The 26,894-nt window shown below is 46.7% G+C and overlaps 2 protein-coding genes across 2 annotated transcripts in view; both read right to left on the bottom strand.

Moving 5' to 3' along the window:
• The window catches only part of LOC147013822 (pituitary tumor-transforming gene 1 protein-interacting protein-like), a 39,529-nt gene extending 38,173 nt beyond the window's left edge, over positions 1-1,356 (bottom strand). Inside the window, exon 1 of the mRNA XM_085851085.1 lies at positions 1,160-1,356. Within this exon, the coding sequence (XP_085707211.1) occupies positions 1,160-1,241 (82 nt within the window). The 5' untranslated portion in view covers positions 1,242-1,356. The remainder of the gene's footprint in view (positions 1-1,159) is intronic.
• Positions 1,357-5,844: 4,488 nt separating this feature from the next.
• Positions 5,845-17,247, bottom strand: LOC147013821 (uncharacterized). The gene is made up of 4 exons (XM_085851079.1): positions 16,725-17,247; positions 11,663-11,767; positions 9,451-9,609; positions 5,845-9,225 (listed from the first exon to the last, which is right to left on the bottom strand). The coding sequence occupies exons 1-4, from the start codon at positions 16,845-16,847 to the stop codon at positions 9,052-9,054; spliced, it is 561 nt and encodes a 186-aa protein (XP_085707205.1). The 5' UTR covers positions 16,848-17,247; the 3' UTR covers positions 5,845-9,051.
• Between the last annotated feature and the right edge of the window lie 9,647 nt (positions 17,248-26,894).

The raw sequence follows: 26,894 nt of genomic DNA, 5'->3' as shown, positions 1-26,894 counted from the left end.
ATATATATATATATATATATATATATATATATATATATATATCCCTCCTTATGGTCCACCTCTCCATTTACTGTGCGTGTGCCCAATAAGGAGTGAAGAAAAGGAGAAACAATTCAAAGGTCCTTTTTATTATTGAAGAAGCTGCTCTTGCCGCAGCCAATTCCCACGGATGATAAAAAGTACTTTTTTTTCCAATTCGCAGGCGAAATTAACTTTGGATGACGTCATTACTCATTCGGTTTCCCCTCGTTGGGAAACTCCGCTTGAGCTCAAGGCCGTTTCCTGATAATACAACAGCTGTTACTTCGTTTGTACACAGTACAAGGCTGCGGGGTAGCATCAATGGCCGGAGGTGTGGCTGTGCCGCCGACGCGATGCCCTCCTCCAGGTTGAGGCAGGAATTTGGAATTTGTTCAGGGTGCTGGAGATAGCTCGCCTACTCTTGGTGAAGGACATCGTGTGATATTTAAAGTACACCAACTAAGGGACGGTACACACTCACATTGATGAATCACCGGGATGACGGTTTATAGCCGGGTCAGGATTCAGACCCAGGAGAGATAGCTTTGAGGTGAACGTGCGTACCTGTCGACAGTCCTGCTGTTCAGACATGAAACCGAACATCCTGTCCGTTAAAGATCCCACGCGACGTTCTTCGGGAAGAGTAGGCGAGCTATCGCCGGCACCCTGAACATGTTCCTGCATGGACTGCAAGGAGAAAGTGGTCTCATCTTATTGGACGTTCCTTCACACCTGGTGTGTGTTTGTGTGTTTGTGTGTTTGTGTGTTTGTGTGTTTGTGTGTGTTTTTAGTTTCCAAGCTGCTAGTTAGCGCTTGCCAAGCTAGCCGTTCCTTATCGACCCTTTCAAATTGAATGCTCCACAAGAAACTTGGTAACTGAACACATCCCTGAAAAAAGGTAAGTGAAGGAATAACATACCTGTGTCATGACGTCATCGTCGGTTCATTCATTCCTTCTTTCGACATTTATAAAGTGGTAACTCTACAGGTATTCCACGCAAGGTGGCTCGTTCATTCACGACCTCTCAAGACCCCGATCTCCCTCTCAAGACCCCGATCTCCCTCTCCCTCTCCCTCTCCCTCTCCCTCTCCCTCTCCCTCTCCCTCTCGTTCGGGGTGCAGGTGTGCTGATTCTCACCTTCGTTGCCGTTGAGTCCAGCAGCGCAGGAAAGTAACAGAAGGAGTGCGGGCAGCGCCGCTCCCATCGCGAGATGCACCATGATTCCGGCCACCGAGGCTCAGAGTTGTGCGAGATCCTCGGAAACGGTGCAGGTGAGGAGCGTGAGGCAGGTGAACCAAGGATAGGTGTAGTACAGGTACTCTCGCCACTTTATACTCACGGGACACACCCAAACCCGCCCACACCACACGTGATCTCTCGCACCTTTTCTGTGGCTTTTGTCGGGTTTAATACCCTTTGGGATGTTCATGTGTTTTAGTTAGTTGTTTCTCTTGACCATGTTCGTTCATATATTACGTATACATTGAGGTCTCGCAGGGCGGCCCGGCGTTGTCGGGTGCTGTTCTCATCCTGTGTTGGTATTTTCAACAAATGAAGTTTTAGAAAATTAAAAAAAAATTGAAAAATATAAAGAAAAATTCTGGGAACCGAAAACACTTCCCGAACCCACTAACGAATGGGGTCAGGGATCATTTAATATCACCTTTCACCTAACGACAAAGGATTTGTCACTATAGAGATATTAATAAATAAAAAAAATTACAAAAAATAAACTTTTTTTCCCAAATTGAATTTTTTTTTTTTTCCTGAAACAAAAATTTTCAACAGCTGACAAACTGATGAAGATCCGTTTGGTCATCTCTGAGAAAAATGGCCACACACACGCACACACACGTACACACACATACGTGTACACACACATACACACATACGCGCACACACACACATACATACACATGCACACACATACACATGCACACACACACACACAAACATGCACACACGCACACACACATACACATGCACACACGCACCAACATACGCACACACACATACATGCACACGCACACACACACAGAAACATGCACACACATACACATGCACACACACACACACACACACACACAAACATGCACACACGCACACACACATACACATGCACACACGCACACACACACATATGCACACACACATACATGCACACGCACACACACACACGCACACATACATACACACGCACACACACGTGCTCACACAAACATACACATACACATGCACATACACACGCATACATACACATACACATACACATACACACGCATACACACGTGCACACACATACATACACATACACATGCACATACACACGCATACATACGCACACATACACATGCACACACGCACACATACATACACACATACATATACGTGCACACACACATACACATGCACACACACACACACAAACATGCACACACGCACACACACATACACATGCACACACGCACACACACACATACGCACGCACACACGCATACATGCACACGCACACACACACACACACACGCACACATACATACACGCGCACACACACGTGCACACACAAACATACACATACACATGCACATGCACACACACGCATACATACGCACACATATACACACACACACAAACATACACACGTGCACACACATACATACACATGCACACACGCACACATACGTACACACATACATATACGTGCACACACACAAACATGCACACACGCACACACACATACACATGCACAAACGCACACATATACACACATACGCACACACACACACACACACACACACACACACACACACACACACACACACACACACACACACACACACACACACACACACACACACGCGCGCGCGCACGCAGTGGTGGTTGGGGGGGAGGGGAGAGGTGGTTGGGGGGGGGGGTAGAGGAGAGAGATGAAATGGGCAAAGAATAAGGGGGACAGGGAGAGGGAGAGGGAGAGGGGGTTCAAAGTTCTTTTTTTGGCAACACGATATAATCAGAGATCTGTACATCCATCCAAATATGGTGGAGAGGACGGAGAGAGGAGAACATTTCGAGAGAACTGACCATTTTGTATTTGTAACGATATTTTGTTCAATGTTGGGGTTCAGAATCCAGTAAGACGATGAGATTTCAGGAAGGCAAAGTTTGAGGACATGGGGAGAGAGATTCGGTGTTCTGATGAATATAATAACCATTCCTTTGATGCCATGAGGAGAACACGAGGAGCTGCCGAGGCAGTTTAATGTGGCTGAAGGACACAATCCTGGATGGGTCGCCAATCCGACGCAGCATACTCGAACGGCCTAGTACCCCAGTAAGGTGGTGCTCCTCGAGCGGAAAAATACTGAATGAATTGTTCATCAAATAATATCACAACACAAGTAGACATCAATAATGGGAAATGAAAAAGTTTGTCATCATCATGTCGAAGGTGGAGAACGAACCGCTTGGAGAAATCCAGATTGGAAAAATTACACGTTTGGTCAACTACACGGTTATAGAAGGTCTTGATTCCAATGGTACAGTTGGTTGTTGCAGGGCTAGACAGGAGGAATCGGAGATGCAGCTCCCTGGCGTGGTGGCAGTCGAAGTCATCACAGATGAGGAACAGATAGTTAGGGGGGAATGCTCATTACATCCTTTCTCTTTTTCTTTGCTCCTTTACCTGCTACCTGGTCATCGATATCAACAGGTGTTTCAGAGTTGATCCATGTTGAAGGAAATTTATGTATGTGGATGGTGGATGTTACTCTGCGCAGATAAACTGAAGAGGTGAAGATGAGGTTGGGGATGGAGAGATGAGATTTCTCTTCCGGATCACATGTAATGTATTGCCAAAAGAAGAAGAAAAAAATATTTAAGAAGTTTTAAGTCATTAAAGGCAGACCAGGTGATGGAGATAACTAGGTGGCTAGTAAAAGGAGAAAGACAATGATGGAATGCTTATGATTCACGAGCAAACACATTTTTGATATGATCTATTTACGTGGATTTTGAGGACCTCAGTAGACGATGGATAAAACAACACCACTTGTGATTTCAACTTGGGATTAACCAGCATCATTAATTTTGTTTGTTTACCTCTGCCACCGAATGTGGATGGAGGTTATGTTTTCACACTTGCCTGTCTGTCTGTTAGTTGCGAAAATCGAACATTTTTCAAGTATATTGGTTGGTTGCGTGAGTTACTCTGTTTGCATCTTTGTTTGTTCTTGTGTGTATCACTAAGAGGTCACAATTTTAAACCGATCTTCATGATACTTCACCACATGGTAGAGGTCATCACAAGCAAGAAGCCTAATGTTTTTCAGGTCTTAAGGTCGACATCGGCCAAAGGTCAACCAATTTTTCAAAATGATTTATCAACAATTCTGTCCTATTGTGACACCCCAAGCATTCAAAGGTCGTGCATGTGCCCGTGTGGATATTTTGTCAACCAGAATCCATTCTAGTCAGACACATCCATCCGAGTGCACGTACTTATCGCCCGACGCTCGTGAAGCGGAAAGCGTGGTTAAGCAATCGGTAGCGTACGTACGTCGTACATGTGTGCATTTTGTTGAGAGCGTACATTGAAAACCGTTCCTTGGAGGAAATTGAAACTTTACCACATGCTACATGATGATGTGACATTGCAGTCACTCTTTTGAGGTCAACATTGGCCAAAGGTCAAAGTATGCCAATTTTATAAAATTGTCAATTTTCATCCGATTGACAAGAAATTTGAAGATAATTTGCACGTCAAGACACTGAATTTAACCACTAATTGCTTTCAATGTCAACATAGGCCAAAAGGTCAACATGGACCGAATATCTAATTGTCAATTTTCATCCGATTGACTTGAAATTTGAAGACGATTTGCATATTAGGTCATTCAATGGAACCACGAGTTATTTTTGAAGTCGACATCGGCCAAAATATCAACAACTAAGGTGGTATTTCTAAAATCCTCAGTTTTCAACGCATTGACTTGAAATTTGAAGAGGATTTGCAGATCAAGTCATTGAATTCAACCAACTATTGTTTTTGAGGTGAACACAGGGCAAAACATCAATATAGGCAAAGTTGCTGAAATAGTCAATGTTCATCCAATTGACTTAAATTTGAAGAGGAGTTGCATATTTGGTCATTGGTTTCAACCAACTATTATTTTTGAGTTCAAATTTGTTTTATGGATCTTTGCTGGAGAGCTTGGGTGTGTGACACGGATGAAATGATGAGATTTTGGTGAACATCTGAATCCGGATCTGGATCCGAGAATTTTTAAAATGATTGTTCACCATTGAGAGATAGAGCCAAAAACAACACGTAGGAGGATATCTCAAAAAGTTACGGACTGATTCGGACGAAACTTGGTGGATGAGTTAGCTAGACCAAGCTGATTAAATTTTAGTTAAGCCGGATCTGGATTCAGACCTAATCATTGGGATACAAAACATAAACTAATTAGCTTGGCAAAGGTATGCACTCCAGCGAGTGTCCTTCTAGTCTGAAATGGGAACACCAAACAAGCCAACATGAGTTTACTACCTTCAAATCTTAAGATTATTATTATTTTGTATGCAAACTGTGTCTGCTGGTTGCATCATTGCTGAGAGTGCAGCTGTGCCATTGATGCAGTGCCTCCTGTTCCCAGGAAGCTCGTACTCATTTTGCCAACCTCAGAAGGATGACGGGCTGATTCAACCCATCTCGTGTTATCTCACGGCATGACGGGCTCAAACTCAAGACCCTAACATCTTCAACCAGCCACCCTAACCGTGAAGCCAACATCAGGCTTATCTTGAGATGAATTAGCCACAAATTGTAAAACCAAAATTCTTTTATTGTCATATAAATATACGACTATAAAATATATTATTCCTCATCTGTATAAAATAAATAATAAATATCAACTAGAACTGCCACTTTATAACTGCTGGCAGTGATGACCGGGTACCCAGTCCATCCGCCTTTGACACAACTGATACAACATGAGACTTAAATCATAGTCGCAAAGTTTCGCATTTATCGGATAAGCGGTGCCAAAGAAAACATTATTTAATGGTGATACAAACACAGGCCTGCTTCGAGACGTCGCGGAACAGACGAGTTACGAACCGGGCAGCACAAAGCGTTCAATTTCCTTATTACTGGTGAACAGATTCAAATAATTAAATAATTCTGGCTGCCAAACCGCGTGACGGATCAGGTTGAAATTTTAAACTTTTGTTTCGCATGTCGGCTAAATTACAAATTTGAAGTTTCGTATATATATAGAAGCAGCGGTTACAGAGTAAACATTAATTAATATTTATCCTTCAATCCAAGATGGCGGCCAAACCATGTGACTTGTGATGTCATAATTTTCACCACATGTGCAAACATGGTCGCAGACGATAACTGCAAATTTTCACTCCGCGAGGTTAAGCAGTTTCAGAGAAAACATTATTTAATATTTTTCTTAAAACCAACATGGCTGCCAAACCCTGGGCCCAATCCCGTTGAAATTTCAAACCCTCATTCCGCATGACTGTTCCACCATAAAGGTGATGTTTCACATTTATTGATGTAGTAGTTCCAGAGTAAACATTAATTAATATTTTTCCTTCAATCCACTATGGCTGCCAAACGTTGTGTCGTACCTCAAAAGGGGGTGAGAACTTTTTATTCGTCATAGAGAGGCGGTCATAGTGGTGGAGTTTCGCCTGGATCTGTTCAGTCGTTTCAGAGAAAAAGACGTTTAAAGATATTGTTTTTCAATCCAAGATGGCTGACGAACCATGTGACCTATGACATTACAAATTTATATTCTGCTTCCAACTGGGTATTGGAACACGTTTGTGAAGTTTCGTGTTAATCGGTAAAGGTGCGTTTTTCTATCCAATATGGCCGCCAAACCATGTGACGTGTGACATCAGAATTTTGACCACGCGTGCACACACGATGGTAGATGATAATTTCAAACTTTCGATTTGTTAGGTTAAGCAGTTCCAGAGAAAACATTATTTAATATTTTTCTTAAATCCAACATGGCGGCCAAACCGTGTGACATCAATTCGAAATTAACAAACTTGTATCGCCTACGTGTCCCGAATATAGTTCTGAAATCTGCCCTTCATCGGACCAGCGCTTCTGGAGAAGATGTTTGAAGGTTTTAGGGTTTTTTTCAAGATGGCCGCCAAACCATGTGACCGATCAATAAGAAATTAACAAACTTGAGAAAGGACCTCATGGGGAATATATGTGTGAAGTTTCGTCTTCATCTGTCTTGCCCTTCTGGAGAAGAAGATTTTTAAAATTTATTCATTTTCAATCCAAGATGGCTGCCGAACCTTGTGACTTATGATATCATAAGTTTAAATTCTGCTTTCCATCGTCGACCCGAACAAGTGTGTGAAGTTTCGTGTAAATCGGATAAGGTCTATTTTTCTATCCAAGATGGCCGCCAAACCATGTGACTTCTGAGGTAAAAAAATTTTTTACCATGTATGCAGACTTGAGGGAGGAAGGCACTTGCAAATTTTTGCTTCGATGGCTTATGAAATTCCAGAGAAAACATTATTTAATATTTTTCTTAAATCCAACATGGCGGCCAAACCATGTGACCTATCACTTCAAAATTAACAAACTTGCATCGCATGCATGTCACGAATATAGTTCTGAAATCTCGCCTTCATTGGACCAGCGCTTCTGGAGAAGAAGATGTTTGAAGGTTTTAAGGTTTTTTTCAAGATTGCCGCCAAACCATGTGACCTGTCAACAAGAAATTAACAAACTTGAGAAAGGACCTCTTGGAGAATGTACCTGTAAAGTCTCGCCTCAACCTGTCCAGCCCTTCTGGAGAAGAAGATTAAAAAAAAAAAAAACACTAAAAAACAAGATGGCGGCTGAATTACGTCATCGATGACGTCAAGAAAAACATTTTCGTCAGTGATTTTAGACGTAGATGATGCTCAAAATTTTTCAGATTTTTCCCATACGGCGTTCTACTTGACGAATTTTCACCGGTATATCACTTCACCTATGACGTCACGAAAAATCACACGTGTTCCCCATAGGGAGCTTAGTAAAATGTATCAAGCGAAAAAACTTTCCATTGCACGGTTTCTGAGATACAGAGGTCCAAAGTTTACTGTTTTTTTCAAGATGGCGCCCGCACCACGTGACCAATGACGTCATAATTATAACTTGATTGTGCTATCAAAAAAGATACATCCTATGGTGAAAATTTCGTGTCGATCGGTCTTAGTGTCCCAGAGAAAATGATTTTTAAAGCAAAAAAGGGTGCAAAATGCCGGCGGAAAAATAAAAAAAATAAATAAATAATAAATAAACAGAAGAAAAACAATAGGGTACCCTGTACTCACAGGGTACCCTAATTAGAAATAAACAGTCTGTTTAAAAAAATAAATTCTTTAACCCTCTAGAGCCCCAGGGGTCATCGGTTTTTGTTCTTTCAGAACATTTCGTGGGCTCTAGAGGGTTCAGAGAGACATTGTGTCATCATACATTCTGAACAGGTCACAGTGTCCTGGTATACCAAAGCGCCGTGTGAATGCAGATCCTCAATCGGGTCATGTTATCGAGGGTGTCGAGGATGCAGGGTGAGGGACATAGGGTCATGTTATCGAGGGCGTAGAGCACTCAGGATGTTGGAGATAGGGTGGTGTTATCGAGGGTGTAGAGCACTCAGGATGTTGGAGATAGGGTGGTGTTATCGAGGGTGTAGAGGACTCAGGATGTTGGAGATAGGGTGGTGTTATCGAGGGTGTAGAGGACTCAGGATGTTGGAGATAGGGTGGTGTTATCGAGGGCGTAGAGGACTCAGGATGTTGGAGATAGGGTCGTGTTATCGAAGGCGTAGAGGACTCAGGATGTTGGAGATAGGGTGGTGTTATCGAGGCTGTAGTAGACTCAGGATGTTGGAGATAGGGTGGTGTTATCGAGGCTGTAGTAGACTCAGGATGTTGGAGATAGGGTGGTGTTATCGAGGGTGTTGAGGACTCAGGATGTTGGAGATAGGGTGGTGTTATCGAGGGCGTAGTGGACGCAAGATGCGAGCGATATTCTCTGCTTCATGAGCGAAGCTAGTCAAAAGGTTGTGTTCATGCACGATGTTCTCCCAGCTGCCCAGATCACCCGTTCTTGTCGGGAAAGGTACTTGTTCTTCAGGCAGCTGTACCTGTTCCACACCACTGTGAATCTGTAGAACATGAGCCATTCGTGCTTGGTCATCGGTTTCAATGTCAAAGGATGAGAAGATGATAAATGGGTCACCAAATTTCGATAGACCATCAAAGTTTCAAACCAACATTATTTTGAAATTACATTTCATGGTTCGTCTCTGTAGATTGTATTGATCTAAAGACCTTTGATTAACATTTTAACTGCCTGTTGAATAGACCCCTCTGTCACAATCTCAAAATACCTCTGCAGATAGGAGCTTGATCAGCTCTTCAATGTTGTTGAGGAGACGAAACAGCTGATTGCCAAACTCCTTTCGGGTGTTGTTTAGGTCTTGCAGCTCTTGCTTGTGGAACCGCAATGATCGGAGGATGCTCGGAAGGCAAGATTCTTTGACATAGTTCTGTTTGTAAAGAATCATTCCAAATCACAGTCGTTAAGGAAACGGTCCTTTTGAACAAGGTATAAAAACCAGAATGCTTGTGATTAATATTGTTGTGATAAGAAAGAATTTGTGCTTTTCTCAATTTAAGCATTCTTTGTTATTTTTGCAATCACATCGCTCGATGAGATTACATGCTTTGGCTTTCAAATATTATTATTTGGCCTAATTGTATTCATAAGCTAAGACTGGCAGGCCTGGCCTAGAGGTATGCACACTTGCCTCAAAGCTGCCTTGCCGAGGTTTGAATCCCGACGGAGCTATAAACTGTCATCCTGGTGCTTCACAGGCAGGGTGATTCATCAATGTGTGCACCGTCCTCAGGATAGACGTTGAGCCGGTCGTCCTGTCTGCCAGCATTTGTTGGTGAATGTTAAAGATCCCACAGTGTCCTTCGCAAAGAGTAGGGGAGCTATCACCATCATGAACAAATTACAAGTTCCTGCCCTAACCAGCAGAGGGCACTGCATCAGCGGCACAGCCACACCCTCAGTTCATGATGCTACCCCGCAGCCTTGTGCTGCATACGAACGAAGAAGAGTTCAGAAGATATTGTGATAGTTGAGAGCTAATGCAAATAACTTTCCTCCTTTCTGCACCAAAACAATTTTGAATGAATGTTCTGACATTACAGAGAAGGGGGGTGTGTGTGTGTGAGAGAGAGAGAGAGAGAGAGAGAGAGAGAGAGAGAGAGAGAGAGAGAGAGATAGAGAGAGATAGAGAGAGATAGAGAGAGATAGAGAGAGATAGAGAGAGATAGATAGAGATAGATAGAGATAGATAGAGATAGATAGAGATAGATAGAGATAGATAGAGATAGATAGAGATAGATAGAGATAGATAGATAGATAGAGATAGATAGATAGAGATAGATAGATAGAGATAGATAGAGATAGATAGAGATAGAGATAGATAGAGATAGAGATAGAGATAGAGATAGAGATAGAGATAGAGATAGAGATAGAGATAGAGATAGAGATACATACACACACACACGAAGGCTGGAAATAATGATGATGAGGGGGGGATGAAATAAGGAGCATGGTTAAGGGGAAGGTGATAAATTTCCTTTGGTAAGCGGAAGTTATCAGCAAGACTCATGATAGTATAAAATCAATTAACGCTGTATATTTTATCAGCCCTCATTCAATTGATCAGTCCACATATAGATCAAGGTTTTCCCATCCCGTTCAAACAACATCAGGATGCTCACACCAAGTCATGAATGTTGTTTGCTGAGAAACAAACATGGGTTGGTTGCTACTCCATCACAAGGGGTTCTGGGTTAAGGCAGGAATTTTAGAAAACACCTAGAGTGCCAATGACCTACGCTTGAGTAAGACCTTCCATCCACTGGGACCATACATTGTGCAGAGCATTCGTGCTGCCTGAGCAGTCTCCTTGGCTATTGGACACAATTCTGGATGGGTCGCCACTCTGACACAGGATACCAGCAAGCTGGCACTCATATTGCCGACCTCGGAAGGATGACCGGCAGAGTCAACCCCACCTGGTATTAATTCAACAGCCGAGGGGGATTTGAACTCAGGATCCTAGGATCCCAAGCCCACCACCTGAACCATTACTCCAACACCAGACACAGTAAGACCCGGTGGATCTTTAACGTACACCGGCAAATGCAAGACAGGCAAGGCGGTATACTGGTTGATGCAAGACAGGCAAGGCGGTATACTGGTTGATGCAAGACAGGCAAGGCGGTATACTGGTTGATGCAACACTTTGCCTGTGCAGTCCCCAGGGTGGTGGTTTTTAATTGGGTGAGGACTCAAACACAGATAAGACTGCTCCAAGGATTAGACTGTACCTCTGAGCTATCTTCTTGCCCCATGGTCCCTTAACATGACAAAATTAACCTATGACTCCAGCCAAAATAATTTTCTTTTTGAATAATACAAAAAAAACAAAAGTTGATGCAGTTGTATGATAAATAATTTGTATAGATGAGAAATACAGTGGATAAAAACAAAGTATGATGTGTGAAAAAACAGCATACCCAGAAGGCATTTGGGGTAGTTGGCTTGTTGGAGCATTCAGGCAGGGGTGTATTAGGAATTCGGTGATGAGCTCCAATCTCTGCACCAGCCAGCATCTTCTTGTTCTGCACAATTAAAGATTTGAAAGGAGATGGCATTATAGGTGTGAGCCTTTAATGTGGACACACGCATCACACCTGTCAAAACCCTTCTCGTGGCTATACATGAATTTATCAATATGTACCGTGCACCAACCTGGCAGGATGGCCGAGAGGTGTGCAGTCGAGCCTGGGTTCGAATGTTGGTTTGCAGTTTAGCCTGGGATAGCCTCGGCTCTAGGCCATAGAGGTGTGCAGTCTAGCCTGGGATAGCGTAGGCCCTAGAGTTGTGCAGTCAAGCCTGCATTCGAATGTTGGTATGCAGTTTAGCCTGGGATAGTCTCGGCCCTAGGCCCTAGAGGGTGCAGTCTAGCCTGAGTTTGAATGTTAGTATGCAGTTTAACCTGGGATAGCCTCGGCTCTAGGCCATAGAGGTGTGCAGTCTAGCCTGGGATAGCGTAGGCCCTAGAGTTGTGCAGTCTAGCCTGAGTTCGAATGTTGGTATGCAGTTTAACCTGGGATAGCCTAGGCTCTAGGCCCTAGAGGTGTGCAGTCGAGCCTGGGTTGGAATGTTGGTACGCAGTTTATCCTGGGATAGCCCAGGCCCTAGGCCCTAGAGGTGTGCAGTCTAGCCTGGGTTCGAATGTTGGTACGCAGTTTAGCCTGGGATAGCCTAGGCCCTAGAGGTGTGCAGTGTCGCCTGGGTTTGAATGTTGGTACGCAGTTTAGCCTCGGATAGCTTAGGCCCTTGAGGTGTGCATTCTAGCCTGAGTTCCAATCCCGACCCAGCTATAAACCGTCATCTCGGTGTTTCACAGGCAGGGTGATTTATCAATGTGTGTGTCATCCCTCGGATGGACGTTAATTGAAATCCCATGTGTCTATCAGCATTAGTTGGTGGATGTTAAAGATACCACGGCGTCCTTTAAAGAAGAGTAGGGCAAGCGATCACCGGCACCTTGAACAAATTACAAGTTCCCGTCCTGACTTCCTGTGTCGGAGTGGCGATCTTCCCAGAATTGTAACCCTAACCATAGAAACTGTTTCAGCAGCACCAACGTTCTATATAGAGCATGGTACGTGATCCGATCTGTACCGTGCACCACCGATGAAACACTTCATCAAGTTGCAGCTCATGAATTAATTTGTTCCAAATTGATATTAATCAACATCATTATCTGACGTATAAAGTTAATAAACCCTCCACGTGGTCAGCTTTATGTTCAATGAAAGTCATTGCAACCTCAAATCAGCATGTGATGCAGACTGTGCAGGGTTTCCTTGGTGAAAGGGTCATTGTTACATAAGACAACTAACTGTGTGACATCAGGGGATTTCTAAGTTGCCCCAAAACACAGTTTCCATGGTATTGAGGAAGTTGTCAAACTGTTTATTTCAAAATAGCATCCTGTTCTATTCCACATGTGCAAGCTGTGGATAGTAGAGTTCGCTTTCACCTTATTTCATGAACATCTCGATGAATATTTGTTCCAACACAACAATGTAGTTATATTATGTGTGTCGTATTTGGAGCAAGTGTCTTGATCGATACGAGATTGGTTGTTGGGAAACGTGGTGTCTCTGACGTTTTGAGTGGTAGCCCTTCATCGGAGTGAAAGAGCACCTTTGGTTTGCAATTTTGCTCTGATGGGCTCTTTTGCTCTCCGACGAAGGGTGAATGCTCAAAACTTCAACTGCACATTATTTCCCACGGCGGTTAACTTCCTCATCATGCAGCCCAGATAAAAATAGTCGTAATTCTTTGCAGGCTACTGTCGTAGGACCTCTTACCAACTATAGTATATGAGAGTACTACTCTCTAGTACTATAGTTCTAACTGGAGAATTTTTGCCTGGGTTACAAATATCATATTGTGTAAGGTATAGATTTCCTGGTCTTCTCGACGCAGATTGAGTACAATTTAACATCAACAACTTTTGCACACTCTTTCGCTCAACTGGAACGTAGTTCCAGGGAGCTTATGGGATGGTGCATCGTCAATCCGTCTGTCCGTCAATCCGTCCATCCACAAACACAAGATGGATACGGAAGCAAACACTCAGGAAAAACTGGATATTTGGGAAGAGATGTGGTTGGGATTGGGGTTTAACGTCGGTGGAAAAGATCATAGTTTTGGATTGAGGATGATCTGAGGTTGTGGTGGACAGCTGTCATGAATACCTGGGGGAAGACTGCGATTGAAGAGAATGTGGAAGTTAGTTCCACATTCTGTTCAATCCACAAGTTGGGGAAACAAAGACGAATGAATGGAGGTGAGCAACGATATTGGATTTAGGTAGTTTCACCAGAAGGGGTAGATGGTGGACTGTGTGCACCCTCCAGAAACCTGGGGGGGGGGGGCAAACCACGGAAAGAGTAGAAGGTGCAAGACCAGAGAGGAAATGGTAGAAGATAGAGTCCACCAACCTGTCTGTGATGTGAAAGTGATAAGCCCATAGACTCAGCTTCAAGCTGGGACATTCCAATGATCTTGAAGGTCTTGAATTTCTATGGTATCAAGCCGAGCAAGATGTGAGGCAGGGGAGTCAGCTCAGAGGGGAGAGCAGCACTCCATCAAGCAATGGATGAAGGTGTTGTTGATTGATAGGAGTTCAGATATAAATGGAAAAACTTTGTATGATGGAGGATGCCCAGTCAGCAAATGGCAACTTTGAAATGTGTTTTGCCAAAGAAAAGAGTTTGAGTAACTGAACTTCCTCAAGAGGATTGTTAAGAAAGTAGTTGCTGGGGGGGTGGGGATTGCCAGATGGTCCTTTCAGCGAGAGATGGAGGAGATAGAGATAGATAGATTTGTCAGGATTGAAAGACATATTCCAAGTGTTTGACCATCATGTGATTTTGTTTTCAAAGTCTAAAGAGAGGAAAGAGGCTGCAGCCTCCCTGTCTGAAGGATGAGGGATGTCACAGCAGAGGGTTGTCATCAGCAAATAGATAAAGAGGATTTTCTAGAGATTTAGAGAGATCATTGATGAAGATCAGGAATTGGACTGGACCCAAAACACTGCCTTGGGGAACTCCAGCCTTATCAGGGAGAGGAGATGAAAGGATTCCATTGAGAGCCCCATGTTGGCTCCAATAGGAGAGGAAGTCAGGAAGTCAGGAAGCCATGTGTGGAGTTAGCCTTGGATGCCATCGGTAGACAGTTTGGAGAGCAAGGCGGGATGCCAAACTGTATGAAAAGCATGAGATATGTACAGAGAGACGGCCCTGATCTCACGTCTGATATTGATGGCCTCCATCCATTGTTGGTAGAGTAGGAGCAGCTTATCAAAGGTGGAGAGACCCGGTCTGAATCTAAATTTATGATCTCAGATGAGGTCGTGAGAGAAAAGGAATTATTTTATGTCAACTGCAATGATGGGTTCCATGACCTTGCTGATGATTGCAAGGAGGTTGATTAGTCTATAGTGAAGGTGGTCCATTTTTGCACCTGTTCATGTTGTGCATTGATGTTTGCTGATTTTTTTTTTCAAGCAGATTGAAGATGACCTTGGGCAAATGACAGGTTGAAAAAAAAAAAGAGAGAGAGAGAGAGAGAGAGAGAGAGAGAGAGAGAGAGAGAGAGAGAGAGAGAGAGAGAGAGAGAGAGAGAGAGAAAGAGAAAGAGAAAGAGAAAGAGAAAGAGAAAGAGAAAGAGAAAGAGAAAGAGAAAGAGAAAGAGAAAAAGAAAGAGAAAGAGAAAGAGAAAGAGAAAGAGAAAGAGAAAGAGAAAGAGAAAGAGAAAGAGAAAGAGAAAGAGAAAGAGAAAGAGAAAGAGAAAATGTGGATGTGGAAGACCGGCACAGCAGATTTATAAGATACTTGAGCTGATGCCGTCCGGTCCGGTAGCAGAGTCCGAGTCGAGGGTTGAAAGAACCTTCTCAGGTGCAAAAGGCACAGAGTTCAGGAGCAGTTTTGTACGACAGGGAAGGATGAGTACTGAGAGTGAGGGGTTATGAACGCAAGATGTTGAGACATTCAGCCTTCTCGCGAGTGGAGTTGGCTGTTGTGCCGTTTGAAGAGAGGGAAGGGATGGAAGGGGAGCATATACCAGATACAGACTTGATTTAGTACACAAACACTGAATACAAGTGACTTGGATATTTTGGCTCCACCAATTACCAATACCTATCGGGTCGGTTTATCCTCCATCATCGTCATCGTCATTACGTCCGTTTCCATGTGTAAGCCATTGACAAATACCCTTTGCTTATCTTATCGGCCGATGCAGACTGACACTCGTCTTCACAGAGACTACAGTATTCCGTTGTTTGGTTATTCTCTATTTTCTTAATTACAAGAACAGATGAACAACATTAAAAGTGTCCCTCTGGTGTTAGTCTGCTGCCCTGCTTTCCACTGTGTCGTGTTCACCTCTCTCTCCTCCATGTTCTTGCTCTTCCATGAGCCTCGACTTTATGTAGAGATAAAGAAATTTAATGTTTACAAAAAAACCAACAGAACTTTAGACCAATAAGTGTCGGTGGAGATTAAAAAAAACAAAATTGTTCAATCATGAGGGATTGTGAGACGCACGAGTGAAACTCGACGCCGTCTACCGTCGCATGGATTCCAACCTGTGGCCGAGTTTCCAAGTTCCATTGAAACAGGAGTTTGTAAAAAAAAAAAAACTTTTTTATTTAACTTTCTTGTGTACTTTAGTTATCAATTCCTCCATAACAGCCCTTAACCAATTTTCGAAATTCCAGTACCTCGATGCTTCTTAGATAAATAACTTGGGTTTTCAATGAAAATGGAGACCATTGCACTTTCACTCATGTTATATATTTCCTCGTGCACGTCATGCTCAAAGAACCAAGTTTCATCCTTGAAGGCCTCGAGGGTCCACTTCAATATTCTTATCGAGCACAACATAGTACAGGCCAGGTATAATATGTTACCGCACCAGAGCTAAGTGCTGCAACTGGAGTAAACTCTGAATGTTGTGACCATCACGCACACTCAGACTGACGGGTAAACTCACGTAGTCTCGGAGCAATCTGTTGGCAGCCAAGCGAGTAGTCTCGGCCAGTTTGGATCCAGAGGACAGCGTTTGGGACATGTGCGGCCAGGAGACCCCTAGAGATTGGCCGTGGGGTGCCGCCATGCGCACCTGGGACTCAGATTGAGGTCGAGCCACGGTGGTCGCCAGGAGCAGGACGAGCGCAACGGCGAGCGAGCAGAGCACTGTGCCTGGGACGGGAGGAAGGGAAGTCGTGGTGTGGGAATAGAAAACATCGTCAGAACCACGTGAACTTCGATGGGGAGAAACTCGAGATCCCTTCTGGATGATCCTTTCGTTTGCTCGGATCACAGTCTCGGCCTATGAAATATTCCAAATCTGGAAACGACTCCAACTCATTTTGGACACGTTTGTTGAAATTTAAGAACCAAATTAATTCTGGTGAAACTAACGGGACACTTGATAGAAGGGGCAACCGATTGGTAGGGGGGGAAAACCACCACATGTCGCAATGTCAGCTGAATGCAACACTACAGCGTGTCTGTCCCAGCGAATCTAATACCATCACGCAACTGTCCATGTCTGTCCCTCACACTCCTCTCAACCTCTCCCCCCACCGCACAACCCTCGCCACAGCCCGGCTATCCAATTCCAATGCCTTTGCTGGCGGTCCCTTTCAAAATGGATCAACTGACTTTGATGAAGATAACTCAAGAAGACTCACTTGCTGTATGAGGCATTGTCGTTCGTTTTCACCTCAAAGTGTCTCTCTGACAATTTGCTGCTCGGGATTCTCGTGCTGTCTCCAAGTTGGCAGGGTTTTTATAAGTCACATGTTTCAAGAGGAATCTTTCCTCTGTTGTAAGCAAACGGAAAATCATTGACCCGATAAAAAAAATTTTCTTTCTTTTTCTGGGTAAATGGAATTGTCATTGTGTGGAGAGGGATGTTCGTTTGATATTCCCCGATTGATCAATCATGTCTCCTTTTTTGCAACCGCTTTTGGAAAAGTGGAACTTATTCCGTTTAGTGCTATTTTAAAGATTTGCTTTCGATGTGCATCATTGCGGTATATCCTGGTGTTGGCGCAGTGGTTAGGGCAGCGGCTTGGGATCCAAAAGGTCCTGAGTTCAAGCCCCGTTGGGCCACTGAATTAATACACCAGGGGGTTGACTCAGCCTGTCATCCTTCCGAGGTCGGCGAAGTGAGTACCAGTGTACTGGGCCGGTGTATACCCTGGTTAAAATAGGTGTACCATATCCCTGTGTCGTAAGAGGCGACCAGGGTTGCATCAGGAAGGGCATCCGGCGTAAAACATGTGCCAAATCGCGATGCGGATCATACGGATGATCCGCTGTGGCGACCCCTAACGGGAGCAGCCGAAAGAAGAACAAGAGAGTGCATCATTGCGGTGACGGTTTCATGTTGAAACGATCGTTTTGACTCTGTCTTTTTATTTTTTTAAAGATCTTGGATGGGGGTTGCCCCTTTGAGCCGTCATCTGGATTTGATTGCACAGACCCGACTCGAAAACTGTCGCATTGGTGCTTTGGATGCAAGGTGTCGCCTTAACGAGATGGTGCACAGGTAGCGCACTTACCTTTTAAGCCGCCTCGTCTGGGTTTGATTCCATAACCAACTAGGTGATCCGACGGGTTGGTGCTTCGCAAGCAGGCGGGCGTTGGTTAGATCAATGAGAGCAACGTCCTTCGGAGGGACTTTCATCTGGGCCGGTGAGCATTTGCTGGTGGACGTTAGAGATCCAATGGTCTCTTTTTCGAGGGTAAACCAACGGATGCCGTTCCCATGATTACCAAAACTAAAATTGTTGCGACCATTTACACAGGTCGTTTTTGGCCAATAATTAAATGTTCACGACTCGTGAACACCTTGGTACTCTATTAAGAGTATGGACATACCTGGATGAACTACATTGGTTGCTGTGCAACTTGTTGTGTGGCTGTAAAAAGCTGGTAAAACGAACCTGATGACTCGTGCATCCTTCCAGTCGAAAGTTGATGTGGCGATATGATACATGATTCATTCTTCGCATGATCTAAACACTTTGAAAGGGGTTGTGGAGTGGCGGGGGGGGGGGGGGAGTCGTTGTCTCTTTTCCTTCCGTTAATTGTTTTCATAATTGAGAAACTCGTGTTGTAGATTGGTAATGTCTGTAAATACAACTTCAGAAATGTGGAAGAATGTCCATGTCATGGATTCCCCCAAAATATACATACCCACAGGGAATCACGAGTCAGAATTTAGGGAAACCTTGCAATTATGTCATTTAATATGGTGGTGTTGTCCTGAAATTGCAGATTTGTTCCTTTTTCTCTTTTTATTTGAATGATTAGCAATGACAGTGCTGACGGAACTTACACAAGTTTTCCTTTTAGCCTCGAGGATGTGTTTGAAAATGCCCGTGCTGTACCCACACCGGAACACCAATTATATACAGTCAAGACCAGGAAGGGAACTTGACCAGGGTACTGACACACAAAATGGCCTGTTCTTTTTGAAAGTTATCCACGAGAGCTTCGTTGGCCGTGATCTAAAATTCAGTTGGAACTGTTGGCTTTGCGTCTCCACCCAAAAGATGGAGTGCTTCAAGTTACAGTGCCCCCTCCACCCCCACCTTGACCCCTGTTATACCACATTGTGGAATTGCAGTCTTTAGTTTCGTGTGACCTCAAGGAATGGATGATGACAAGTAATGACAAGTTTCAATGACGATATAAAATGGAAATGCATGGTTTACAGAAAGGCATCTGGAAAATCCTTACCACAGGCTTTGGTGAAACAGACACGGACTGGTCAGTTTGTTTCGCTTTCTTCGAAAAACAAACGAGTTAATTTGTGGTGGGTTAGTAAAACCAAATTAGGTTCACTTTTCATGATGTCAGGATTCAGTTCCTCGAAATTCTTTTGATTAATTGTGACGTAATCGATAAATCAGATACCCCGAATGAAAGGTGTGTGTTGTATGTGATTATTTTGTTTGTTGTTGTTGTTTGTTTGGGTTTTTTGTATACCTACTCGAGGCTCATGAAAGAGGTAGTACTAGTACACTGAACGTATTGGGAGGCAACAAGACAAAAGGAATAGATGATGGAGGGTGGGGGGATGGGGTGGAAACACCAACAGCAGAGTTGAAGGCCAAGATAGAGGGAGACTTGGACAAACAATGGGTGTGCGGAGGGTTGGGGGGAAGCACAACAGAGCACGATGCCAGACTAGCTCAAATACCTGAGATACGTCCAGGGAGACCTTGTTATTTTTGGGAAAAAAATAATCTACCCCACCAAAAGCAATCAAATTCCATGAAAAGTATTGTTACGACTGTGGAAATTTGCAATACACCATAAAGGTCCTCAGGTCAGTTATGCCGGTAACTTTTTGTTCAGTTAGTTCCACACTGTTGTTCAGAGGGATTTATTCGTGTGTACGTCGGGCTGCGACTCTTTGAGATGGCCGTATTTCTTTATCTCTCGTTATTTTGGATCAACCACACAACAACCACCTTAACCACAATGCCAACCACGCCACCATTACAACAAACGCCAACCACGCCACCATTACAACCACCAACCATGCCGCTTCAACAACCACCGCATTCTACCTCGGCACACGGTTTCCAGGGGCCTGGCCTTCGACGAGGGAAAGCAGGAGGCCCCCGCCCCTCCCCCCTCCCCTGAACGAATGGCGTCGCCGCGGTGGATCACCCTGCAAGGGAAAAAGAAGAATACTTCCGCGGTGCGAGCGTCGCCGATTTTGCAGGAAAACCCTTCCTTCTGGAAGTTTCACGCATGTTCTGGAAGGAGGGGCGGGAGTTGACAAGGGGGTGGGGCTTGGTGGAAAAGAGGCGGAACCCGAGCGCAAGGGACGGGGCTTGGTGAAGAAAAGGGGCAGAACGCGAGCGCAAGCGAGTTGAGTTTGGAAAAAGAAAAGGAATGCGAGGGCGAGAGTTTTCCCGCTGAGGGAAAACGCGAGCGCGACGACCAGGTCTGAGGCGTGCGTGTGAGTGGACGCGAAGGCTCGCTCGCTGGACCCCGCTCGCATGGGGTCCATGCTGGCTGTGTCGCTCTGGATCGAGGGCACTTTGAGGGGGTCGGTGGTCATGGCGGAGTCACTCCAGATTGTGTGCGGAGCCGGATAGTGGAGGACACGAGCTCGAGGAGCTCACCACAAGGTCACGCTCTTCCTTTTATTTCTTTGGGCTTTTGTATGTGTGTTTGTGGCGCGAGTCTCCATAAGTAAAACAGTTTAAGTGCTCGTAAAGAATAACTAATAGTCAGTTGTAGTGCTTTTGCCTTGCTCGTGTCTTTGTCCCCGTCCTGTGCACGATTAATTTTCATTGCATTGCCTGTAAATTGCATGACTGCCCCTTGCTCGTGTGTGCAATAAATGTGCTTGTGAAATGTTCCCGTTCGTTGCATCCTTTCCCTATGTTGAAAGTGCCACCCTACCTCGTGGAATAACTGGTAGTGGGTTTCAACACCCGATAAACAGAATCTCATCCGTCGAGGTCGGCGATAACACCGCTCGGTTATCACGGTATCACGGAACGGACCGCTTAAGCGGTTCGTGTCCTAGGCCAACCTGCGGCGAGGTACGATCGCCCGGTCGACTACTCGCGCAGGTACTTAGGTAGGTCGAATTTGGCAAGCATCCCTATCCTGCGCGGGTGAGAATTGACACGATCATGGTGAGGTTAAACCCCCACCCGTGACTGGCTCCTGGCGGTAGTTCCAGGAAGGTCACGACTGAATTGTCCGACCGGTGGGCGACGCGGTCGTGATTAGAGTTACGTGGCCGATCGCACGCCGGGCGGACCGAAATTCGTAACAGTGGTGTACAGGGGTGTGGGATTCGAATCCACCTCGGTCTCCAACTAAATTTACGGGAGTCGGACCAGGGGTGTGCGAAGCAACCCCCCCCCCGTTCCCCCTCCCCCAAATTACGAGCGATTCAAATTCATTTCTTCCACGCGATAAGATGGCATTTCAAGGCAAACGGGAGCCGGGGGTTTTAGAAATGGATGTGGAATTGGTAGAATCCATGGCTCAGGATGAGAACCCCGAGCAGGAAATGCTTGTTGTGCAGGAACAATTTCCCCCCCAACCGAACCCAGAGCCCGAAATGGGCGCGGCAGCGGCCGCGGTGTATGACACCTCCCCTCCCCCTCTCCGCCAAAATCCCCCGATCCTTGCCGAATCGGCTCAGCCGAGCGCACATGACATGGCCCAGCTATTCGCCATTATGGCAGGAATCAGTAGGGATATGCAAGGAATGAAAAGCGAAATGAACAACAAAATGGATGGCATGATTAAAAATGTGGATGGGATAAAAAAAACAAAATGGATAACAATGTGCAAATGCTGTGGGAAGAGATGCAGTGCATGGGTGCAGACCTGCAGGATGGGCTGGACAAAGTAAAGAAGGGACAAGACCAATTAAGGGGGGAAATGGAAAAGAATACGAGGACGGTCGAGCAATTAAAGAAAGAGCAGGGGGGAATAAAAAAGGGATCGGGAGACGTGAGGAGGGAGTGTGAAAGGAGACATCGGGAAATAACGGAGAGAGTGGAAAACCTGCGGCAGGAGGTAAAAGCGGAGACACGGAAGGGATGAAAGGCCGTGGGAATGAATGTAGAAAGAGACATGAGGAAATAATTATGGAAGTGGAGCAGAAAGCCGAAGAAAAGACAAAGGAACTGGGGAAACGAATAGAAACACACGGGGCGAGACGTAAGAGCAGTTTAGGACAACGAAGGAGGAAATAGCAGAGACAAACAAGGAGGTGGCACAGGTAAAAGAGGAGCTCGGAAAACTATCGTTCGAGACGACGATAGGGGAAGAATTAAATGAAGTAATGGAGGGGAAAATAGAGGATATGGAGAGGAGGCTGGCGAAATGTGTGGAGACCCAGTGTGAGAAGCAGGGTGTCCTTCTTCGGGAACAGGGGGAGAGGATATGCTCCCTCGAGGCAGATCGTGCCCAAGTGGGGCCGGTGTCACAGGGCGGAGTAGGAGGGTTGCACGACGCGGGGGTGTGCATGCCGAGTTTGGGGAGGGTAGAGGCCGCGGGGTCTTTTGGCCTAATGCGGGCACCTGGTATGACTGTTCCGGTGGGTGTGCAGAGTGCGAGTCCGATGGCTTGGGAGAGTAAGCGGGACGGTGCGGAGCACGCACAGACATGGACGGGGGTGGTAGATTCCCCGGGCAAATGGCTCAGGCCCTGTGGGAGTGGGGCGCCATTGGGATCTGTGGGGTCCACCCCTCCAGGAGTCCCTCGGGAACTGGAGGGGGGACCTCAAAAGGAACAAGGGTGCTGCTACCTCCGTACGATGGCAAGACGGACCTGAGGGCGTATATGGCCCAGTTCCACTGCGTGGCCAGAGGCAATGGCTGGAACGAGGTGCAGGGCGTGGCGCAGCTCACGGCGGCCCTGCGTGGCACGGCATTGGAGGTCCTGACCACGGTACCCAGCGAAGGGGTGACCCTGGAGGACCTCCATTCGGCCCTAAAAAACCGATTTGGCTTGGACCAGCAGAGCGAGCTTGTTAAAGCAAAGCTCAACGGGCGCAAACGACGCTCCCAGGAATCACTGGGAGAATTGGCACACGACATTCGCCGCTCGGTGGGGATCACGCACGCTAACATGCCGCCAGAGTACCGGGAGGAGATTGCCCTAGACCATTTTCTCCGAGCGATAGGGGGCACCGATATCGGGGCGATGCTGACCATATGGCGCCCGGAGAACCTCCAGAAGGCGGCTGATACTGCCGCCTGCTGGGAGGCAGCCAGAGGGCCGTTTGGAGGGGCCGGGCAGCATGCAGTAGCGGTCCGGCAGGTGGGCCCCATGAATGACGGTGCGCCGGAACCCAGAGTGGGTACCATGGGCGACCGGGTGAGCATTGAGAGAATGGTCCAGAACGCGGTTGATAACCGGTTGGCAAGATCTGGACCGAGGCGGTCGGGCCCCGGAAGGGCGGGGGATGGGCCATTAGGGGGTACTCCAATTCGGAACGAAGGGGGGTACAATTCGACCTACCGGAGGCAAACACCTTACCAGAGGAGGTGTTATAATTGTGGCGGAGGGGACCATCTGCGGCGGGAGTGTAATGCCCGCGCAGGGAAGAGCCACGGTCCCCCAGACCACCAACTCCGCCCCAGGCCGATAGGGATAGCCAGGCCCAACCATCACCACCCCCCCACCAGTCCCAGGGAAACTAAAAAGTGCCGAACATGTAGGGCCGTGTTCGGCAGACTCAGACGGAGAAGAGCCCTCAGAGCTGCGACAGGTCATCAATTGTGGCCAAATTGGTAATGGTAATTTGACAATTCGGTGCAAAATTGCTGGCGTAGGGGTAGACGCCGTTGTGGACACAGGAGCAAGTGCCACGATCATCAGCCCTGTGGTCCTTGATTCAAGTGTGGATGGATGGGATGAGATCCACCGTCTGCAAAACCATAGTTTGCAGCTAGCTACCGGGGCAACGGCCCCCATCATAGGACGTGGTTTCGTGTCGTTTAAATTGGGCACTGTGAAAACAAGGATAGAGGTTTGGGTGGCGAAGGTGTGCGACCCATGTCTAATAGGGTTGGATGTGCTAACTGCCGGTGGTTGTAAAATCGACTTGGGTCGAGGGGTCATGCAGTTGGGTGGTGAGGAGTTGCCGTGAGGGAGTGTGAGCACGGATGAGAGAGTGGAGCTGGTGGCTCCTGACTCCGTGGTCATTCCCCCGGGCGCAGATGCAGTGGTCCTGGCCCGGTGGCGAGCACACTCAACGTCGCAGGGCTCCTGCGGCCTGGCGGAACTACCGGCAGGACAATCAACCCCGGGTTTAGTCGTGGGCCGTACCCTGGTAAGTACCGACGGGCCTATTGTGCCCGTTTGGGTGATAAACGTTAGCACGGAACCACGCACTATCAGGGCACGAAGGTGGCAGATTGCACCCCAGTGATAGAGGTCGCAGAGCTGAGGGACGATAACGTCGAGCCGGACCGGCCCAAGAGGGAGTCTCCAGACTTAATTAGGAATTGGCCCGGTCCCATTTGTGAGATGGTAAATCGGAGCAGTGTAGATTTGGAGGATGCCCAGCGGGAGGCCTTATACAAACTGGTCGACCGACACATGGGGATCTTCTCCTTGTCACCCGAGGATATTGGACGGATGGGCCTGGTGCAACATCAGATCCACACCGATGGGGCCCGGCCTGTCCGTCAGCCTGCTCGAAGGCTCCCATGGAGCAAGTGAGAGGAGGCTGATGAACAGGTTGAAAAGATGCTCAATGCAGGTGTCATTGAGCCCTCGGGAAGTCCTTGGATGTCACCGGTTGTGCTGGTCAAAAAGAATGATGGAACCACGCGTTTCTGCGTGGACTATCACCAGTTGAACAATGTGACACACAAAGACTCCTATCCCCTGCCTAGAATTGATGAGACCCTCGACGCCGTTTCAGGCTCCAAATGGTTCTCAAGCTTGGACCTCAAGAGTGGGTATTGGCAGGTGGAGATGGATAAGACGGGGAAGGAGAAAATGGCATTTTCTAAAGGGAAGGGACTGTATCTGTTCACTGTGATGCCGTTCGGTTTGTGCAACGCCCCCGCCACCTTTGAGACATTGATGGAGCGTGTGCTAGGTGGCATGCCATGGCAATCATGCCTGGTTTATCTGGATGACGTCCTGGTACATCCGAGAACATTTACCCAGGAAATAATCAATTTGGACCAGGTGTTTGGGTGCCTCAGGCAGGCAGGGCTAAAGTTGAGCCCGGAGAAATGCACTCTGTTTGCAACACAGGTGGCCTATCTCGGACACATGATAGGCCGTGAAGGGGTGAAGACTGACCCAGGAAAAATGACCGCGGAAGAGGAGTGGCCCGTACCTACAACTGTTAAACAGGTACGGGTTTTTTGGGGTCTTTGCTCCTACTACCGGCGCTTCATGGCAAACTTTGCGGAGATATCCAGGCCCCTCCACTGGTTAACGAAGAAGGGGGTGAGATTTAATTGGACAGAGGAATGCCGGGAGGCTTTCCTCAAATTAAAAGGGTGTTTGACATCCACACCCGTTTTAGCGTACCCCACCGATGACGGGATGTATACCCTGGACACGGATGCAAGCCAGGAAGGATTGGGAGCAGTCTTGTCTCAGACACAGGGGGGCATGAAAAGAGTGATCGCGTATTACAGTCGGGCCATGAGTAGGCCCGAACGAAATTATTGCATTACTCGCAAGGAGCTATTGGCTATGCTCTCTGCGGTGAGCCATTTACACCCGTACTTGTACGGGAGGAAATTTTTGGTTCAAACTGACCATTCCTCCTTGCAATGGCTCTTGTGGTTCAAGGAACCGGAAGTCCAGATTGCAAGGTGGTTGGAGAAGTTGCAGCAGTACGATTTCAGTGTGGCCCATAGAGCCGGTAAGGCTCATGGGAATGCCGATGCGCTCTCTCGACGCCCCTGTCTGGGAGAAAACTGCAGATATTGCACGAGGTATGAGGAGAGGGACGAATTGGCAGACACCTCCCCTGAACTCCCAGCCCGTGCGGCCCGGGTGGTAGGCCCAACTTTTCCACTAACCGCGGGGGAGGAATTTGATGGATTGGCATGGAGCATGGCCCAGCGGGAAGACCCTGTGATAGGGCCCATGTAAAAGTGGGTCCAGGAAAACAAGAGACCCAGTCGGGAGGAGATCACCCCACTCGGAGCGCGAACAAAAGCGTACTGGGCTCAGTGGAGGACCCTAGAAATGAGGGATAACATCTTGTATCGCAAGTGGGTGGAGATTCCCTCGGAACAAACTTCTTGGCTGGTGATAGTCCCTGATGGGTTTAAGACCCAAATTTTGAAACAGGTGCATGGTACCTGCGCCGGCGGCCATTTGGGCAGGACCAAAACAAAATCTCGGGTCCGCCGGCGGTTCTATTGGGTTAACATGGGGCGCGATGTGCAGAACTGGTGTCGAGCATGCGATGCCTGTACTGCCAAAAAGGGACCGCCACAGAGGATGAGGGCCCCACTCCAACTACATCAGGTTGGGGCCCCCCTTGAGCGAGTGGCCATGGACATTTTGGGACCACTGCCCCCTACTCGCCAAGGTAATAAATACATCCTCGTGATTATGAACTATTTCACCAAATGGCAGGAGGCCTTTGCCCTTCCCAACCAGGAAGCGGGGGTCGTGG

Source organism: Eptatretus burgeri, chromosome 13 (assembly GCF_056783735.1).
Source record: "Eptatretus burgeri isolate ZD-2024b chromosome 13, Ebu_testis_v1, whole genome shotgun sequence".
In the NCBI taxonomy this organism is placed as follows: Eukaryota; Metazoa; Chordata; class Myxini; order Myxiniformes; family Myxinidae; genus Eptatretus; species Eptatretus burgeri.
The sequence above is the reverse complement of the archived record's forward strand: the minus strand, read 5'-3'. Positions and strand labels throughout refer to the sequence as shown.

Excerpts from the sequence above, each read along its gene's own strand:
- LOC147013821 (XM_085851079.1), bottom strand. The coding sequence starts at position 16,847 with ATGGCGGCACCCCACGGCCAATCTCTAGGGGTCTCCTGGCCGCACATG. Across the intron at positions 9,610-11,662 it reads CTACCCCAAATGCCTTCTGG|AACTATGTCAAAGAATCTTG; the intron begins GTATGCTGTTTT and ends CTTTACAAACAG. Across the intron at positions 9,226-9,450 it reads TCAAGCTCCTATCTGCAGAG|ATTCACAGTGGTGTGGAACA; the intron begins GTATTTTGAGAT and ends CATGTTCTACAG.